This window comes from Culicoides brevitarsis, chromosome 2, assembly GCF_036172545.1.
Source record: "Culicoides brevitarsis isolate CSIRO-B50_1 chromosome 2, AGI_CSIRO_Cbre_v1, whole genome shotgun sequence".
Lineage (NCBI taxonomy): Eukaryota > Metazoa > Arthropoda > Insecta > Diptera > Ceratopogonidae > Culicoides > Culicoides brevitarsis.
Genome location: NC_087086.1, coordinates 12,647,809 through 12,668,972, shown reverse-complemented (window position 1 = coordinate 12,668,972; position 21,164 = coordinate 12,647,809). Strand labels below are relative to the sequence as shown.

At 30.7% G+C, this 21,164-nt stretch overlaps 2 protein-coding genes across 3 annotated transcripts; both read right to left on the bottom strand.

Moving 5' to 3' along the window:
• Positions 1 to 2,090: 2,090 nt before the first annotated feature.
• LOC134829606 (uncharacterized) lies at positions 2,091 to 9,699 on the bottom strand. 2 transcript variants are annotated; one of them, XM_063842776.1, is made up of 4 exons: positions 9,514 to 9,699; positions 9,224 to 9,289; positions 4,867 to 5,097; positions 2,091 to 4,800 (listed from the first exon to the last, which is right to left on the bottom strand). In XM_063842776.1, the coding sequence occupies exons 3-4, from the start codon at positions 5,074 to 5,076 to the stop codon at positions 2,416 to 2,418; spliced, it is 2,595 nt and encodes an 864-aa protein (XP_063698846.1). In that variant the 5' UTR covers positions 5,077 to 5,097; positions 9,224 to 9,289; positions 9,514 to 9,699; the 3' UTR covers positions 2,091 to 2,415. The 2 variants fall into 2 exon arrangements, with proteins under 2 accessions (XP_063698846.1, XP_063698845.1); XM_063842775.1 differs by having other exon boundaries at positions 9,224 to 9,699.
• A 9,824-nt stretch (positions 9,700 to 19,523) lies between these two features.
• On the bottom strand, positions 19,524 to 20,812 carry LOC134829385 (androgen-induced gene 1 protein-like). Its single transcript, XM_063842436.1, has 3 exons — positions 20,360 to 20,812; positions 20,097 to 20,254; positions 19,524 to 20,037 (listed from the first exon to the last, which is right to left on the bottom strand). The coding sequence occupies exons 1-3, from the start codon at positions 20,558 to 20,560 to the stop codon at positions 19,647 to 19,649; spliced, it is 750 nt and encodes a 249-aa protein (XP_063698506.1). The 5' UTR covers positions 20,561 to 20,812; the 3' UTR covers positions 19,524 to 19,646.
• Between the last annotated feature and the right edge of the window lie 352 nt (positions 20,813 to 21,164).

Below are 21,164 nucleotides of genomic sequence, written 5' to 3'. Positions count from 1 at the left end.
ATTGCATATGTTCAGGGGAGGAAAACAACAAAAAATAAATTGTTTGATGTCCGGCTTGATTTTTTTCGTATCAAAGGAAATTTTGACCTTTATGCTCATATACAAAGCCAATCAAGCAACAGATGACATAAAATAAAATCAAAAGAAGTCCGATTATCTTTGATGTCGTTCGATGACATGATAAGCTTCACATGAATTGAGATAAAAAAATACGAAAAGAGAAAAGAAATTAAGAATGAACACGAAAAGGACTAAATTAATTCTCTTGCCATTTATAGACATTTAACATGAACTTGAACTACATCATTGGCTTTTTGTGGTTTCTGTTTTGATTGGATTTTCTTCGAAAACATGAAACTTATTTTTGAAACAAAGGAAAATTTAATCTTTGCGAAGATTTCTTTTTTGATGAGATTTAGATTAGAGTCCTTTTCAGGAAGGAAAATTATTGAGGAAAATATCATACCTGTTTTTGAGGCTGTTTTTAATTAGAAACTTCAGTCCAGATTTTTTAAATATTTTGAACTGATTGGTTATTTTAATCAAATTACAACATTTTTATAGACAAATTTCTTAAGGGTGTTCCAAAACCGTTTTCTGTTTCGCGTTACATGCTTGAAAAAAATCCATGGGGGATATAGAAATTTTATATAGATTTTCGTTTTTAGTATGGAAAAGTAATAAAATTCTCTTGATTTAGTTTTCAAAACAAAACTATGTCAAAGGAAATTTTTTTTTTCAGTTTCAATTTTTTGGCAGTTTTGAGTTATAAAATGATTAAAAATGATAAATTAGAGCCCTCTGACAAATTTTTATCCATTTGGAGCAAGATTTGACAAAAAACACAGTTTTTGTTTTTTTGCTTTGACACAGTTTTTGATTTAGTTTTGCTCTTGATTTAGTTTTCAAAACAAAACTATGTCAAAGGAAAATTTTTTTTTCAGTTTCAAAAATTTTTTGGCAGTTTTGAGTTATAAAATGATTAAAAATGATAAATTAGAGCCCTCTGACAAATTTTTATCCATTTGGAGCAAGATTTGACAAAAATGGCTTTGACACAGTTTTTGATTTAGTTATAAAATGATTAAAAATTTTGCCCTCTGACTCTTGATTTATTTTCAAAACAAAACTATGTCAAAAATTTTTTTTTTCAGTTTCAATTTTTTGGCATTGAGTTATTTTCTGACAAATTTTTATCCATTTGGAGCAAGATTTGACAAAAAATGACACAGTTTTGCTCTTGATTTAGTTTTCAAAACAAAACTATGTCAAAGAAAAAATTTTTTTTCAGTTTCAATTTTTTGGCAGTTTTGAGTTATAAAATTATTAAAAATCATAAATTAGAGCCTTCTGACAAATTTTTATCCATTTGGAGCAAGATTTGACAAAAATGGCTTTGACACAGTTTTTAAACGTTATTTTTTGTAAAAAAAATAATTCTTGATTTCTTAATCGAAATGAACCTTTGATTTATCAAAGAAAAAAATTTTTTTTCAGTGGCAGTTTTGAGTTATAAAATGATTAAAAATGATAAATCTGACAAATTTTTATCCATTTGGAGCAAGATTTGACAAAAATGGCTTTTTGAAACAGTTTTTTTGACTTGATTTAGTTTTTGACAAAATTTCAAAATTTATATAAAAAATGACATAGTTTTTGACACAGTTTTTTGCCTTGAAGTTTTCAAATCAAAAATCAAAGAAAAAATTTTTTTATAATTTTTTGGCAGTTTTTTCTATATCCCCCATGGTGATTTTTGATAAAAATGATGGGGGAGGAAACGCGAAACAGAAAACGGTCTTGGAACACCCTAATTGACAAAAGACAATTTAAAAAGAAAACAATTAAAAAACTTTTATATAGGTTTTTTGCTCATCTAATTCAAACTTAAAACGTTGAGTACTCAAAATAAATATTTTTTTATTTTTATACCTTTTTTGCTGAGAACATCACAGTCATCAAAACTACCAAAAAGGACAATCTTACTCACCAAAAAATACAAATATTTTTGAAGCCATATGTGATTTAAAAGCCAAACTTTAAATTTTTCAATTAAGATTAAACTGAATATATTATCAAAAGTTTCTCTATAAATAAATAAAATAGATATATTTGGTATACAAAACTTAAATAACATTAAAAGTAGTTCAATTTTACAGAAATTTAATGCTAGAAAACATCCGATAAACTTGTAATGAAAAGAACTTTTATTACATTTTCGAGTTAAATGTTTCAAATGTTTGATAAACTAATCGAATTATGTACAAATGTGTAAGAAACTAAGAAACATCTTTCTTCGGAATTCTTTTGCAGCAATTACACTTAGGTATATGGCACTTGTGTTAAGACGTTCTTGTCGTTCCAATACGCAAATTTATGTATTTACATGAACTTTTGTTGCGGCAAAAGGGAATTTTAAACGATACTAATTTGTTTGTAACTTGTTTGCGATTGCTCCTGCTGCTTTTGCATGGAAACCGAAGACGATAAACTTTTTGCTTCCTGTGCATCAAAACTACTTTCCAGATATCGGTTACAAATTGGCATCGTTAGGCTCTCGTTGAGTTTACGATTGATGAATGAGACATCCCGCGAGAATTCGTTCTGATTGTTGCTCAAACTCTGTTCGACACGCGAGAAAATTGGCACCATATTATTAGCCAATATTTCGTGTCCCACATTTGATTCGTGTATGAGACGCGAGAAGATGTGCAACAAGTTTTTAATTACTTTTTGAAGTGCTTGGTTTTCTGCACGAGTTTCGTATTTGGCGTAGAAACGATCTTCGAAAATGCCAGTCATGAAGTTGATGATAGCTTTGTCTGCCAAATGGTGATGGGACTTTTTGTTGTGCGCCATATTGAAGATCATTGAAGTGATTTGTTCGTACAAGAAGATGGAAGCGTTTGGACCGCGACGAGCAGTTGCGTCTTTTAGTTTGAGAATAGTTTCGTTCGACATGATGGAGTAGATGGCGGTGCTTTCAAGACGTGACAAATTGTTTAAACAAGCAGCACAAAGCAGAAGGGTTTGACAACAAACTGTTCGTTCAAGTAATCGCGTGACAGCTTCAACCAAAGGATCAACATAAGCTTTCAATCCGTCGATTTGATGGTTTGGTCCATGCCAAGGTGCTGTGATTTGCGTCAACATCGACACAGCTTCTCTCAGTTCTTGTTCAGTGCGTTTTGGAGAGTTGTCTGTCAAAGTTTCCTTTACAATTTCCAAACCTTCGGATTGTTCAAACTGCGCTATGGTTTCTTGTGAAGAGCAAACTGTAGCAAGAGCTCTCATAGCCAAAGCTCTTATTCCAGCATCCTTATCTTCTAAACATACAATTAACAAAGCTCTCACTGTACCATTCGAGCAAAAGGCATCATTCAAGGATCCGAATCCTGTATAGTCCAAATTCGATAGCGTTGAAATGTAATTCAGATTTGACTTGAGAATCAAGGGACATTTTGTGTCTTCAATATGTTGCACAATTATTTTGACGAGTTTTTCAAAGATTGATCTTATGCATATCAACAAGTAACGTTTCAGGATCTGAACATCTTCCTGCAACGCTGGGATATCTAAGTCTGTGAAATCGACAGCAGCAGCATTTCTTAAGTCAGTTGCCATATCAAGGATGTTATCGACGGTATCTTCAAACTTTTCTAAATCCTTGTCATTGTCAGCTTGATAGATGTTTTTAGCGATAACCTTTTCCAACAAGGATCCAATGGCACCAACTAAAGGATTGACAACACATGTAACGATTCTCGCATCACCTTCATCCAGTTCATCAGGATTCTTTTCAAGCATTGGAGCCAAATGACGTTCAACTTTTTCGAAATCGTTTTGTAAATCCGTTACTTTGAGTTGGAGGTTTCGAATGATTTTCACAGCGGTTATTGAAGCAATCTTTGTATTACGTTTCGCTTCAACGACTAAAGATTTGGTTTGTAAAGTTGACATGACTTCATTGTAGCAAGTTCCACTCATCTCATCTAACCAAATCTGAACAGGCATTGGATGTCCGTTCAACAGAGGATTTGTGTACTCGTTGATGTGAATTTGCGACAAGAAGAAACTCGAAAAGTCATCTGGGGATGGCGATCTAGGTTTGGATTGCACGGGCGATCGTGTGTAAGTAGCTTTTAAGGGGCCAGGTGTTTGTCGTACCCGCCTTGATTGCTTCGGCATCGATCGATGTGTGATCGGAGTCGATCTCTTTGGTGTAGAGCTGTCTGTGGGAAAGAGTTCCAAATATGTTGGCAACGGTAAGTTCTTTGAAAATGATTTTTCCCTTAATTCTTCTTTCACACTATTATTGTTATTATCTTCCGCGCTTTCATCAATTGTACCTCCGAACGTGACAGTTTCATTATGATACGATTTGTGCTCAGCCTTTGGCGATGCTCGATATTCCCACGAAACATTATCATCATCAGCGGATGGCGGTAAGCAACCAAGCAAACTTCGACGAGCACTGCTACTTTCACATTTCGCAAGTGGTTGACTTCGACGCAGTTTGACTTTGGAATCACTACTTCGCGAATTGACAGGTGACGTATTTTCGAAACTCATTTCATTGATTTTACTTTGTACAATATTCGAGTTGTCATCGAACGATATCTGTTTGGCATGTAGCAACTCATTTTTCTCAACTTTAGGTCTTCGGATGACAGTTGGAGGAGTGACGACACTTCCAGCGCTCGATGGGGTCTTTGTACCATCCGTGGAATCGTGTCTCTTTGGCGTTACGTTGGAGGAATGCGATGAATTGTGTTCCGAATCCGAATACAATCCAGAATCCTGTTGAAAAATTGTTGTTTTGTTATTTAATTCAGAATTCAGAAACAAGAAAATCACACAACATACCTGACTTTTGTGACTAGATGGACTTCCTTGGCGACTATTCCACGACTCGTTACTCGCACTTGTTTCAGCTTCCTCCCGAAAGCTGCCCAAGACAGTACTTTTGCGTGTTTTTGCAAACTCCCGATCGATGGACGAGTAAATGGATTGATATGGTGTTTCCATGGCGCTTCCGTAGAAGACTTTGCTTTGACCGCGTCTGAAGAACGACATGCTTTGTGTTTATTAAAATATCTGAAATGATACAAAAATATGAAAAATTATTGAAATGATGCAAAAAAAAGTAACTATAATACATTAATAGCGAGATAAAGCAGAAGAAATATTTCATTCCTTCGGGACCCGACTTAACATTATTGTCAAGGAATGCTATAATGTTTATTAAAAAAAACTAGAGGAAGAAAAGGCGTGGATGCAAAAGAGAATGCAATCAGGGAGTAATGTTGCAATAAATGATAACTTGATACCAAGAAGCAGCGCGTGCTGTTAAGAAGTCCCTGAATAATAAAATAATATTATACTCCAGAAAAGAATTAATTGAAATTCCTTTTAAGGATTCAAGTAACTTTAAAATTTAGTAAGGTACTTGAAAATTTTGTTATATTTGGGGATTAAAACAGAACGTGACATGAAACTCGCGCCTTTTTGCACTTAAAGCCGATTTCCAAGAAATGGATTAATATCAAATTTACGTGAAAATTTAATTCACGTGCCTCAATCGATCATGCTCCAGTTCTTTTAAATTTCCTGAAGTATGTTTCATGGAAAAATGTTACACTTTCTATCATCTTTTTTATCACTCTCGTAACTTATTTAGATTACATTTAAATTAATGTTAAATGATTGATAGACGATAAAAGTCCTTTTATATCTACAACTGATTCTCATCTGGCATTCATCTCACATGTCTTTCTTTATCTTGCTCTGTGAATTCAATTCAACATTGAATAAAAGTAAAATGTGCAAAAAAAAACATTAATTTAATTAGATATCAAAAGAAAATGAATCGGTTTCATGGCAACCGATCATCGTAACATAACAAAAACACGAGAAGAGAGAAATTAAAGGCAATAAAGTTTCATGTCCAGGTGTGCGAGGCAAAAATGTACATTTATCATGCTCTACTGCCTGCGTAGACACAGTTTTTCCAGCTGTTGGTCAATATGCATGTGACGCGTGCCATATTCGGAAGTGCATATATGAATCATAAACTAAGTTATGAGAATTTATATTTTTTTTCATATCTCCTTTAACACAACTTTTTAATGGTACGATACTACAAAAGTTCACTTCCGGTGGTTTTCACATGCAAACTAGAGAAGAGAGGGTTAGCTCGCATAAAGAGCTTATTTACCTAGAAATCGTACAGTATCTGCGATGAGGATGGTTTTTGTGGTGAGAAACTTGTTATTATTCGCCTTGTTATTTGTTGTTGTAGCTTGCATGCTTCAGTGAGCTTAAAATATGCTTCGCAGCTCGGTATGAGGATGATAGGGCACGCGTTTTCGGCCATTTAAATAAAATTTAAATTCTCTCTGTTGGAGCGGCGTAAAATTCAACAATCCAACTAATTAAAATTACATTTTCACTGCATATGGTGCACATATGGCAGTGAAAATTAAAGGTAAAAAGCCGAAAAGTATACAGGAAGAAACATGTTTTTCGGAGGAAATTAAATTTTTGGGCGCATTTAAATGCATTTCAAACATCCAGGAAAGAATCACGGATGGCAAAATTAACACGAGGAATTTTGTAATTAAATTAAAAGTCGTAACTTGATGACTGGTCGTCGTGCAAAAGCTTCATGATTCATGTCAACAACGCATTAAGCAACACGACTTAGCTCGAGTCTCGCACACACAAAGTAAATAAATGTATAATGTATCATCAACAATGTAATTGAACCTTGACTGCTGCGAGCGATAAAATGTTACAATCGACACATGCGAGAGGAATGCCCAAGAATGTACGCATTGTTTACCTGATATGTAGCGATAGATAGCAATAATAAACATGTTGATGCACTCTCTCGCAGTATGCGTCTCGTTCGCCAAACAAAACAATACACATAAATTGAATGATCAGTGTTTATTTTACAAATTGAGTTTTTTTTTTGTTTAATTTTTCAAAGAAACAAAGGAAAAACATTTGCCGATTAATTCTATGCGGGCACGATTGATTCCATTGAAAAGAGCTAAAATTTCATGAGAAATGTTTTTTTCGTTCATTGACCAACCATGAGTAAGTGTCTCAAGTGTCAGTCAACAAAACACACCTCCTCAAAAAAAATCACTTCAATAAATAAATCATCAGTTGTCGAAAAATATTATTTTTTAACTTAACATCAATATTTTTGTCATTTCATCATGTTTTTGACCTGCCTGAAGGTATCTACTTAGCATTCTTATAAAAATGAAAAAAATATAATAATAAAAAACAAGCAAAGCACAAAAAAAATAGGTACACAGGTATTCTTTTCTGTCAAGGTTGCACATTTTTTATTATGCAAAAAAAGTGTTTAAGGTAAAATTACTGACAAATCGGACAGTGTCAAGTTTCATTCGATTAATTGTTACTAAAAATGGTAAAAATGTGATTTAATATACTTGAAAGTGACACCAAAGTTGCTTCTGTTAAGTTTAAAAAAACAAAAGTGAATGCGAAACACTTAATCAGTCGTTTGTATCTTATCACTCATCGTATCTACGACGATTATTTGTCAATATGAGTCACAAAACTTGTTTAAATATTAGGTTGATGAGTATTGCTAAACTTAGTTGACATAATTTAAGTTATAGTATGTGATAAGAAGTGACGTGATAAATAAAGAGCTTTCAGGTTTTTATTTTTTTTTTTATCGAAATAGGCAAAAAAAATAAGTTAAAATTTATCAAAAAATTGAAATAAATTTATTTCGCAATAAAAAATTAAGTTCAATTTTTTTTTTCGACCAAAAGCTTTATTAAAAATTAATTTTCTTAATTTAAAATCGGAAAGCTCGCATATCAGAGGGTCTTTGCAAATTCAAAATACCGTCACTGAGAAAATCCACGAAGAAAGAATCGCATGGTTTCAGAAAGTTGATCAACACCCGCAAGAACAAGTTACTCAACGAGCCATCAATATGCAAGTGCCAGCGAGACGACAAAGAGGAGCTCCAAAGACAACGTGGTTGCGCCAAATGCAAAAAAGAAGAGAATTGTATGGGCTTACAGAAGATGAACAGCGACAGCGACAAGAGCCGAGGCAACAACTGAGGTCCTTTCAGAGTCAAAATGATGCTAACCTTGAACCAATTAATTGATTAATTGAAACCAAGACAAAAATTGTGTAGTTTTTAATTTTAATAAAGCAAAGAAGAAGAAGAAAAATTTTGAACAAATCATAAAAATTTTGTCTATACATTTTGCCAATTTATATTAAATATTCGTTCATTGACTAAAATTTATACAAGAACAAAACTTTAAGAAACTTAAAAGATTAAAATGTTCTTAAAAACGAAAAGTTTTCAATTTTTTATTCAGTTTGACCTAATATTGTCAAATACTTTTTGTAAAAACAATCAAAATAATGAGCTTAAAAACTCTCAAAATTACAAAAATCCTCAATTTATTACTTAAAAAGTAAACCTATAATAAAAAATCATTCACAATCCAAATTGACAGTTCAATAAACAACGTCAAAATTTACTTTTACCCATCAAACTGAGCAAAAACGACCAAACATCTGCCTTATATAGCACCCGAATTGGCGTCAAAAATTACGAAATGAGATCCAATATCGTTGCCATTTCTTATCAATATCATCCGTAGGCGTTCAATTTGGTCAATCATCCATTAATAATAAAAATTCTTCTTCTTCTTCTGTTACATGTTAAAGCACTAAATAAATAAGTAACGGACTAATCTTCGTCTAATTGCATACCAAAGTTTCGCTGAAAGTGGCTCCACTTTACACGTTATTATTATCGCAATATTTATTTTGTCATTTGTCATGATCTTTACGATAAAAGCGAACATGCGAGATAAGTAGGATGAGAGACAGCTTCTGAGCGACAAACAAGATAACTTTCTAGAACAGTTTTTTTTTTATTTATTTTTTCATTCGTAGCAAATAATCATAAAAACGCAAAGTTGATGAGTCAATTTTTCGCAATGTTCGAAAAGTAACGTGAAGTTGTCATACAGGAAATCTAGTAGTTGCATTTATTTATAATTACCGTAAAAACTCGCTCATTATTTCAATAAATATTACTGTATGCGTATTTAAAAATGAAAATAAAAAAAAAAACATTTTGTAAATACAGACGCGAAAAACCAACACAAATTCATTAAATTTATGCATTCTTTCACGCACTTACCGTAAAAATAATTTAAATTTCAGGTAATCCGATTTTTATTCGTTATTTGTTGTTAATCCCTTGATGCTGGCGACCAAAAAATAACAAATATGTTAATAATGTTGTGTGAAATCCAGTGAGTAGAGATTAATCCAATTAATTTTGGCAATATATTTATTTTCACTTTTTTTTTGTATTAAATTCGCAGTGATTATATCTGATATTTGTGTTTAATTATTTTAAAATCCCATTTATTATTTTTTCATTTATTTTTTTTATGTTTATTGGCGTGTAATTTTTTGTTATATTACGATAATATTTTTCACATGTTAAACATCGACAACAGTTTTGGTGAGATATTAATTTTTATTTTACACGATGTTAATTTTTTTGTTATTTTTTTGCTTTTAGATTTATTGTTATTTTTTTTAACACTTTTTACATAAAAAAAAATATTAATTGCGCGAAAGACTTGCGCAGCGCCTAACCGAACGATATCATGTCTGTGTCACAACTAAACTAAGTCGATTGCATTTAGCTGTTAATTTTAAATGTGTAAAAGTGAAGATACCCTAAGCCAGTATTGTACAAGCCAGTATTTGTGAATGTATTTGTAACACATGTATGAACGGTAAGTAAAGTATAAGTAAAAATATATGTTTGTCTGTATTATTAATTATAAAGCGTATTATGTATGTTGGATATCACCCCTAAATGTTATAATTTTTTTGTACGTGCATTTTTACCGGTGTGTATAGTAAAAACATATCAGATTGTGTTTTGTTTTGGAAAACATTTATCGTAATGCGGAATAGGCAGGAACACTTTTGTTTCAGGTAAGTTTTTTTCAGGGATTTAAATAATTATATTTTTTCTTGGATATCTTTTGAAATATTCTTTCTGTTTTCAGATTTTAAGTGAATAGTGACCTTCATTGCCAAATGGTTTCAAAACATTGTAAAGGATAAAGTGAAAATGTAAAGGTGTTCTGTTTGTTCCGTCTCTCTGAAATCTCCTTTTTAGAACCAGATTCCATTTTTATATATTTTTCTATCTCTTTCTTAAATTCACTCATTTCAGTATCAGTTCTCATTTTTCTTGCCATTTAATTAAAGAGCAACGCCCCTTTGTATATTAGAGAATTTTGCGTTGCTGCATTTCGTAATTTAATTTAATGCATTTCTTCGGTACGTGTAAAAGCCTATTCGGTATCCAAAGGCTACTTAGTCTTAAATCAGTAGTAGAATTAGTCTCCCAATTCAGTGAGGAGGTTACGCTAAAAGTATTGGCCAACTTTTTCAATGTCAGATGTCCCCGTACCGCAAATCAATAATAAGTAGAACTTTTTTGATTGTGAACAAAATTTGGCGGCATATATTCTACTGGTCGATAAAGACGGCAGCATTATATTAGTCTGTCCTTTCCTTATATTTATAAATGCTTTACTATTTCGACTTGGGCAATATTTTGACTAATTGATCCTTCTCTGACGTTTCCTCCCAATTGAATTATGTTATTCATGATACTTTACTTCATGTATAAAATGTTCTATAAACACTTTTCTGAACTCATAAGTTTTAATCGAATGAATTCTCTAAAATATGGTTTTGAAAGCTTAAATTATCTTAAATTGTTTTTCCTGAAAAGAAATTTATTTAATTTCGGTTAAAAAATATAAGTATACTTACTCACTTTAACTTTGTAAACTTTCGACCTCTTAAAAAAATAAATTTAAAAAAAAATTTAGATTTCAAAATAATTTACCTCTTATTATCCCTACCTAACGAAAAAAAATTTACACGTATCACATATAGACAGCTGTGTAAAAGTTTATACTGAAACACATATTTGTTGCTATCAGCCTTAAGTAATAGTATTCGGTATACACTTTAAGACACGTACCTACTTAAAACATTTCTCCCAATAGATATGGCAAGAAAGATTATACATTGAGTAGCTTACCCAACAAATTTATTTCAAATGCCACAAGAATTCGAATGAATCAGCAACGCAAGCGGCACAACAACGAGACATTTTTTTAATTGAATTACATTTTAAGCATAATAACGGAAACGCTTCATTCTTTCGGTGTGTCAAGAACGACATTTGCATGTTAAAATCACAGAGATTCGCATGAATGGCCAATAATTTTCCATTTAATCGCACAATTCCTGTAGTTTTTGCAAAAAGCATCTCACACATCATCACACCGGAATTTGTTTCCTCAAAAAATTCCTGAGAACCAGTTCTAAGTACCGATTACAATAACAAATCGTGTTTAAATGACGCAATTCGCGAGACTTTGTGATTTTTATTGCTTACAGCAGCACACGATAAGTTACTATTAATCTGCTGATCATGTCTGAATACTAATTGAAGATTGCCATACAGTAGTAGCGACGAATGATTAATAATAACAAAAATTAATCAAACAGGTTTCGCGAACATTCATTCACGTTTTTTTTTTGTGTTTGTGTCGATCATCTTAAAATATTTTTTGTTTTGTTTTGCTTTTAAACAAGACGAAAGATATTCGTATGCAAATATTTTTATGATTCATTCAGGTAAATAACTTTTTTTTTCAGAAATCCATGAGTAAATTCCCAAGAAGTCAGATGAATATTTTAGTTGCAATGTTGCTTCAAATAGTAAATTATCTTAACTTGTCAGAAGTTGCCAACATGGAAGAAATAGCTGATAAGAGAATTTTGATTTTAAATTCCTTTTTGATCGATTGTGGTTAGTAAACTCATTTGACTTGAATCTCGTCAAATATTCAAGTGCCAACAATGTTTCTAAGTAAAAGGTAAGAATTTATGCAATCATTTTCATAGAACAATAAATCAACAATTTGTAAGAAAAATTCCAGGTAATGTCGATATCCTTGTGGAAAAATGCACAGATGAAGATAAATGATTCAAAAGTAGTTCAAATTTTAATCCGACATAATAATTCCATCAAATGACTTCAAAGAATCTCTTAAGAATTTAGTTTTATATAAGTTATATTTTTCAACTTATTCATTCTTTTCAGCATAGCCAAGTTTACCGTGTCGAATCCGTTCAAAAACAATTTTTGATCTTTTGCTTACGAAATCTGGGTTGGCAAGGATATGCACTGCCACGACCAACATCGACTAAAATTGTTAAAAATGATGACCATCCGCGACAGACAAGAGATTGTTTGCTGCACGTTTGTGCATGACGTGATGAACGGCAAAATTGACTCATCAGCATTAAAAAGGCAATTCATTCCTTCGTCATGCGAACATCAGCTGCGCCACGCTAGAGCCTTCCAATCGAAAACGCAATACAAAACTTACTCGCAAAACAGCACAATCCACAGATGTACGCGTCTTTTTAATCAGCTTTGCGTTGCAAGAGTATGTTACAAGCCGATAACCATGTAAGTACCAATAAAAATGCTCAAAATTAATATTTAATGTGGTAAACTTTAATGTTCCAGGAGCTAAACATATCCATAAAAATAAGAGATATAGCTCCATGTTCAACATTTTTCATCATTTATCTATTCCAAAACCACGTGGTCAGCAAAATTTTAATGTTCGATCCATGCCAAATTCTCATCATAAGTATTGCACAAGAACAACAACAACGATCAAGCAACACAATGAAAAGTACGTTACATATCATACGGAAAACAAACCATGAAAATAATAACAATGTCATCATTATTATTTCACATATGGATCTGCCGTACGTTACTCTTTAAATTTTTTTTTTTCGATTACTGGTTTTTGGCCTTATCGTGCATGCATATCGCACTCATACAACCAACATATATTTCCATCGTTAAAATAAACGGTAATATCATCATATTTTTATAATCATGCCAACAACTGAAGTGTATATTTTTTCTATTTTTATTGTAGACGCACATCGTTCAATGGATTTGATTGTATGCTACGACGACGACGACGACGGTAAAGTACACAACATTTCGAAACATATGGGACAGATGTGCAATTCACATCCCTAAGTAATGCGCCCTAGCATTAAAACAGTTGTCAGGAGTCGCGCGTTGTCGTTCGTTACTGAACTTTTAGTTGATCGTGCGTGTACAAACGTGTACGTAAAAAAAAACTAGAAGATGTGCATTATTACATTGTGAATTGACGATCACCGGGTTTATTTATGTAGGGATTGTATATAACGTGACTTATATTACGGTTCTTCTTTCTTTCGTCATTAATATTTTTTTTTTTCAAGTTTTGTATGAATGTGACAGAATTATTTAAATTTTAAAGTACTTACAGGAGGGTTGCGATACTTTGAGGATCATTTGGAAAGAAGACGATCATCATTTTTTGGCAAATTACATTAAAAAAAAGGTCCTAGAACTTAAATTTTTGGAACTTCTATGAGGTAAGCATCTTGAATTTTTTAATGATAAAAGGCTTCACATTTCAGGCTGACTCGTATGAAGAAAATGCTGGATAAAGAAACGAAAATCTTTTTTATAAATCACAAGGTCTTCTTCAAACTGAACATCCGAAGTATATAAGTGGTCCAAAGAAAAGTACTTGAGGCGGCATTTAACTTTCGCATAGATTCAATTACGTTTTTACAAGTTACCATAAATGAACTCCATGAAATGACTCAGATTGAAACGATTCGAAAATTTGACATTCACAGTTTTTGCCGAGCATTGAATCAAACAACTTGTACTCATATAATTATTATTTTCTCGCGTTTTCCTGAAAGAAATTGGGAATTTGGTTACAACAACAACAAAAAGTTCCAAACATTAGAATCTAATGCATTTCAGAGACGAGCCTCAATTGAACCTAATGACTCCCTGTTTGAGCTTTCAGAGCAATGAAAAACATTATGAATCATTGGTTATAGATGAAAAAAGCATTGAGAGTAAACATAAACTTGAAAACCATGCTAAATGACACAGACTTACTTGACGTGAATCAAAGATATAATATAACGTAATTAACCTAAAAATATCAAGAATGGTATAATTTCTGAATATTTGACCGAAAAAACGATTTCTTAAAGATTTTTTCTTAAATTTCTTACCTTGTTAACTTCCCTTTAATTATTGGAAACCATCTAAAAGATCCCTTACTGTACAGTCTTCATACTTAGAACTTTCGTGGAATACCATCAACGACGTTATTGCCTTGTCGCATCATGATTACGCTCGTGAAAGAACTGCATCGTGTACTATTTGTTGATGTGTGCAAGTAAAAAATCTTCACAAACTTTTTATTACCCCTTCAAAAGAAATTACTTGTCATTCCACACATACACACGTCACAAGAGTTTCGTAATGCATCCCTGAAGTTACCAGACATTTTTTCTTGCATTAATCCAAACTCGTTGTTTCATTTCTTTCTTCACGTTCACATTCAAATTGCTAGCAAATGAAATTTTTGTGAAGGAAATGGGAAAAAGATGAGGCACTTGGTAACGTTAATGTCTTTCAGATGAGGATACACTTCTCGGAACCGACAGGAGTTTTGATTTAGTTTAATTTAATGAAAATATGCTAAGAGTACTTTGTCTTCATATTCGAGAAGAGCAAAATTAAAAAGGAAAATGTGACATAAAAAATGTTTATTAAAATTAGTTTTTTTCTCATACAAAATGAATTTTTACATCTTGAGCATCTAATTAAATGCATCTTGTCAAGTCCAGGCGCAGTGATGATTCATTCAAGTTTCTAAAAGTGCCTTTAAGAGAGATAGTCAAACACAATAAGTCGTTTAAAGTTGTTTTCAATTTAATGAAAAAGGGCATTACCAGCTTATACAATAGATTAAAATGCGTTTTTATTATTGCTCGTAGTCACTGCATTATAATGCTAGAAAAATGTAATACTAATTGGAATTGTGTCATATTTTCTAAGATAAATATCGCCATTGTTACAATTCATTTGCCTTCTTGCCTCTCTAGTTCTCTCTTCGCCGCATCTGGTTGAAATAATAACAAAATGCTGTGTGGCACAGTGCAACAAAGCAGCAATTATAACGTCACAAAGTACTTGAAGGAGCGACCATAATTTTTTTTTTTATTAACAAAAGAATTTAATTTTACTGCACTGTAAAAAATTAGTGATTCCCAAGCGAAACTTTATTGAAAGCTTAAATTTTTAAAGACATGTTATAAAATTACTTGATTAAAATTTGTAAAGAAAATTTGAGTAATTAAGTCATAAAATGAAAATTTTTTATTATTAAATATTAGCTGCGGTCAACGAACCAGACAAAACCTTCGACGACGCAAATTTATACAAATTTTGTTTATTAATATAAAAATCAAAAAAAAAAATCTTCGAAATCTAAGATCAAAATCTTAACTTAAACTTTGTAAGACTAAAATAATTTTTTTATGTGAACGTAAGGATCTTGAGTCAATTATTTTTTATGACCCCTCAAATACTGAAAGTTCTTCATTCTAAAATTATTTTATTTTATTCTATTTAAAACAGATTTTCAGAACACAAAACTCATTAAGTCAAAATTCAAAACTATTGACTCATAACTTAAGCTTAAGTATAAAACACTTAAGTTTGACATAAGTCAAATTAATTAAATTATTTTACAAAATTTTTTAAAAATTTAAAAAAAAATATTTTTTAAACTAAATTTGATTAAATATTCAAAAAATATTTAACTTACTTTAACTTTTTCTTTTTTCTTCGTAAGCCACAAGTCTCTTAAGTCAAAATATTTGTCGACTTAAACTAAAGTTTTGTAATTTGTAACTTTAAATATTTATATTAATTATAAATTATTTTAACTTTAGCTTCAATTTTAAGAAAATTACCTAATTTAATTTAAGTCAGTTAATTTAATTAGAAAATTTAAAAAAAAATTATAAACGAAATTTTATTCAAAAATTTAATCAAAAATCTTCAAATAGCTAATTAATTTTTCACGTCAAAAACCTTCAACTCAACAACTCTTGACTCAATTTAAAGGAATCTTCTTTTTTTTTGCTAAAATGAGAAAAAAAAACATTAACAAAAAAAATATTTTTAGAGGCAAAACATTTCATATAGAATATAAAATGCGCTATTTGAAGCATTTTACGTCAAAAAATAATCTTGTGAAAAATGTTAACAGTTAAATATTTCTGACCAAACATTTTTGCGCTACATTCTACATTTTCACTCATTTTTTTTTTTACGTCAAAACGAAAAAATCTTTGTGAAACATTTTTGATGCATTTTATGCTCTTTTTATAAGAAAAAAAATTACATAAAAATGCACTAAAACTCTTTGACGAACTCCAGCTGGATTTTTGTCCATTTTGTGTCAACACCAACCCAACCAGCATTTTTTCCATGCAAAAATCCAGGTAATTTCGTTGCACCGTGCCTCCGCATCGACAATGTTTATTTGTATTTCTGCAGGCACGAACAATTTAGTCGTTTCGTTGTTGTTCAATTAAGAAATGAAAATATAATAGAAACGAATAAACAGGAAAACATATTAACAGCTACTGACTGTTATTTACAACAACAACAACTAAAAATTAATAACAAAACAATAATTGTTAATACAAAACAATTGTAGAATTTATAAACAAAAGACCGACGACAAACAATAAAAATTTATTTTTGCGCAGATTTTTCAGTCATCATTTTACTATGACTCAAGAAAAACTGCATTAAATGGACTTCTGAATAAAAATGCATGAATTTATAATTTCCACTCGTTAAAACTAATGGAAAGTTTTTAATAAAATATTTTTTTTTTTCAAGAAAATGCAAAAAAAAAATTAAATCAGCATAAAATTGATTATAAACGACATCAAGGAACGAGAAACTCTTATTAATTTGAAATTCATCCTTTTTATTTGTCGTCTTTTCAAAGGCAGAAGCAGCACTAAAGTTCCTTTAATGAGTTTATTTGTGTCTTCCTTTCACAGTTTGGTAAGCAACTTACCTTTTTTTTCAATCTTTGCTAAGGACACTAAAGCTCTTCTAAGTGTGGCAAAAAGACGAGAAATTTAATAAATTCTTGTCCAGGTAATGCTAAAAAATTGCAAAACTGTCACCTTTGGCAATCCTTTCTTTCATCGCCTTAAATCTCTTTAAATAAACATTTGTCGCAGAGATGAAAAATTCAAAAGAAAACGAAAAAACTATCAAAATTAGATTGCATTGAGACAAAAAAAAATGAATTTCGGATTAGTAATCTCAGTAATCCTGATGAGAAAAGACATTTGTGAGTCGGTTCTTTAAAGAAGTTTTTTTGTCAACAAAAATAGAACAAAAAATTACAAAAAAAGGATTTTTTGTTATTTATTTTTTTTTTTCATGACGAAAGATTATGACGTTACACTTGTAACCAAATGACACGTGAAAAGGTTTCAATTACCAAAAAATTTTTGAAGACTCAACAAAAAATTTGTTGATGCGGCAAGTGTAAGTGGGCGCCCTGAGTTCTGGGAAAAATAAAGTCTCTTGAGGGGAAATAGACGTGATAAAATTAATTCTTGGGAAGATCTCAGGTCAAGGTTGGTCTGTGTACCGGGGATATTAAGAGAAATATTTATGAGGATGAATTTTTATTTATATTTACGGAATCTGACTAGTTATTAATTAATATTAGATTACATTTTGCGGAAGAGTAATTAAGTTCGGTAAAAGTAGCATAAACTAGCTGGAAGAAACGTTTGCAAGTTTTAATGGAATTTAGTTTATTAGAAATTTTTAATGGACTTTTATTATTTATTTTATATTTTTAAGTTTATTTACGTCTGGAACAAAGAATTTCCTTGAATTTTTTGGCAGAAATTCGTTGAAATTTTTATTTAACAACAAATTCTCTTTAAAAAAAATTCTTGTTCATAATAATTTGAAAATTAAGAGACCTTTAAGATTTTTTTTATTATTTTTTTGTTTTTTTTTATTTAATTTTTAAATTAAAATAAAAAAAATAAATAAAAAAAAATATTTTCTTTCTTCAGATTTCCGAAAATTAGTTTTAAAAAATGCTTTCTTTGAACAAAAAATTATTGAAAAATGAAATAAAATATTAAATTTATTTAAAAGAAAAAAAATTAATTATAAAATAATAAATACTTAATTAAAATAAATAAATAATTAAAATAAATAATTCAATATTAAATTAATTTAATTAAAATATAATTCAATATTAAATAATTAAATAAATAATTAAAATAAATAAAAAATAAAATTTCGATCTCATGAAACAAATAAAAATTTAAAAAAATCTAGACCTGAACAAAAAAAAATAAAAAAAATAGGACCTGATAAAAAAAAATAATAGAAAAATAAGAATGTTTCATTATTTTTTTATGGTGAAAAATATTCAAGATTTACTAATTTTATCAATAAATATTAATAATTAAAATTAAAAACTAGATAAAAATTCAAAATCCTCCAAATTTCGAATTTTTTGGTGCTCAAGAGCTAAAAATAAAAAGAAATAAATATATGAAACATTTGAGTGAAAAAAATTTAAGGCGTCGCCTTTTTTTCCAAAAATCCTTCTGATTCGATAAAATTTCATTTGATCCTAAATTAATAAGTTTCAAAGGGAATTGAAAATTTTCCTTTACAAAAATTAGAAAGTTTTTGTCTCATTTAATTTATTTTGTGTAGATTTTTTGCATAAATCATTATAGAAAATAATTTAAAAAATTCATAATTTAATTCACAAACCACTTAGAATAAAAATACTTATTAGAAAATAAATCCTAAAATTAATTAAAATTCTCTAGATAATTCTTTTCCATTAGAATTTTCTCCAAAAAATTATAGAAAAACGACTTAACCTCAATAACTTAACTTATTAGAAAATAAATCCTAAAATTAATTCAAATACTCTAGATAATTCCTTTCCATTAGAATTTTCTCCAAAAAATTATAGAAAAACGACTTAACTTCAATAAATCGAGAAAAACCTTTTCTTGGAATTAAATTCCCTAAAGATGAAGCCACAAATTTTCATAAATAATGACAAGGGTATGCAAAAATATTATTTTCTATGAAACCTAATTAAGACTAATTTTTTATCAAAACAAAAAAAATTGTTTTATATTTAATTTGACATTTATTTCGGTTCTAAGTAGTAATTATATATTTTTTTTTAAATTAAGGCAATTGCCTTTTTTTTCAACGAATTTTCTCGAAATCTATTTTTATTTTGTTATTAAATATTTACGATAAGTATTTTTTTATTTATTTATTTAAAAACTTTGTAAATCATAACCATTGAATATATTTAAGTTTTTTATGGTAACACAGCTAAACTTTGTTAAAATGAATACGACATCAAGACCCTTTCTCTGCTACTATTTCTCGTTTATAGTAATTTATTATAAAAGACCTATTTTTAAGCTGACTGAATGTTTTTTGTTCGATTTGAGTGAAAAAACGATGGAATTTTCATGAAAAATCTCAAAAAATTTAATGATTCGCGTGAAAAAAATCTTATTTAATGCGCTTTTTTGGCTTTCAACGACTTGAGTTCCTTCACCCAGATGAGATCGTTGAAGAATTCCCCGATTCTGTATAAAAATAGCGAGAAAGCGAAGACGCCGGCGAAGAAACAGATGCGCAACGGCAACGCCAAGACCTCCAAAACGGGATAAACCCAGATGCCGGAGTTGTAGTAGATGACGTGAATCCACACGAGATAGACTGCCATGAAAAGGGACAAGCCCAAGTAGCCGTTTTTGCGTGTCGGATACTGGCGGAAGGACACACACATCTCAATCACGATGAAAATGAGGATGTTGGTATGCATCACGTGGTTCAGCCAGTCCGGGAAGAAGGAATCGAGGACTTTGGGGAAGATGAGTTCACGATCGACGGCATAAATGCTCCTAAAATTCAATTTTTTTAATGAAAATTTTTATTTTTTTAGGTGAAATTCGGGACTTACCAGAACGTGATCGCTACGTTACAAGCAATGGGCCATGCAAAAGCTGCGAGAAAATAATCCTTGACCTTCCGGATGAACGGGAATGGCTTCGGTGCAACTTCATTCGAGCCAACAAAGTCATTGAGTAAAGCGACCGTGTAGTAAAGTGCTTGTAAAATCTGAAAAAAATACATTTTTTAATGATAACTTATCAATTCCACTCACACGCAAGTCACATTAGCATCAATTTGTTACATAAACTTCGCTTAAAAACGAAAACTTACAGCGTCAATAAATGTCAAATACTTAAACTTTCCCCCGTAATTGCTGGTCGAGAGTCGTGGAGTGTCGCCGCGAAGCCCATCCGGGATATGAACGTACATGTAGTCATAATAAACGGAAAATCCGAATTGCAGGGCGCCGATTAAATGAAATAATCGCACAAGTGAGCTTCCAACTCCGCTATTTCCCGATTTTTTAGCCATTTTTGCTTATTGCATCAGCACAAAAAAAAACTTTAGATCAATAAATCGATACTTTAAATGTAAAAACAAAGCAAACGCAGCACTTTTGACACCAATTAACTGCTGAACTCAACAAAATTCTATAAAAAAATCGCGGTGAAGGCGAACTTTGATCGCGTAAAATGATGTTTTTCGCTGCGGAACACAGTTTTTACTGATTTTCTGTCGAAAAGTTCCGGAGAAACGTCAGAGCGAGATTTGTTATCAGGCAGGCGGACCTGTCAATAACTGTAAACAGAGAGAGGCGAGAGAGAGGTAGCGGTAAAAACAGAGAGGATTTTAAATTTTTTATCAATTTCATACGACTCACGAGATAGTTCCGGTATGAGGGCACTTTTTGATAAGAAATTATCAATTTTGATGGAAATTTGAGAGAAATTTACTGTTATCTTGTGAAATTTTTGGCTTTTGTGACCTTAACAGTCTGATTGATAAAGCTTATCTTCCAATTGCGGACAAACAATTGAACAATAAGATATTTTCTTTGAATTAAAATTTTTTATGGTATAAATAATGCATTTTTTTTTTTTTTTTTTGTGAGGATGATAAGAATTTATGAATAATA

Bases quoted from the DNA above. Each gene is read 5' to 3' on its own strand.
- LOC134829606 (XM_063842775.1), bottom strand. From the start codon at position 5,076: ATGTCGTTCTTCAGACGCGGTCAAAGCAAAGTCTTCTACGGAAGCGCC. The intron at 4,801-4,866 runs GTATGTTGTGTG...ATTTTTCAACAG, and splicing joins CATCTAGTCACAAAAGTCAG to GATTCTGGATTGTATTCGGA.
- LOC134829385 (XM_063842436.1), bottom strand. From the start codon at position 20,560: ATGGCTAAAAAATCGGGAAATAGCGGAGTTGGAAGCTCACTTGTGCGA. The intron at 20,255-20,359 runs GTAAGTTTTCGT...TATTTTTTTCAG, and splicing joins ATTTGACATTTATTGACGCT to ATTTTACAAGCACTTTACTA. The intron at 20,038-20,096 runs GTAAGTCCCGAA...ATTGAATTTTAG, and splicing joins AACGTAGCGATCACGTTCTG to GAGCATTTATGCCGTCGATC.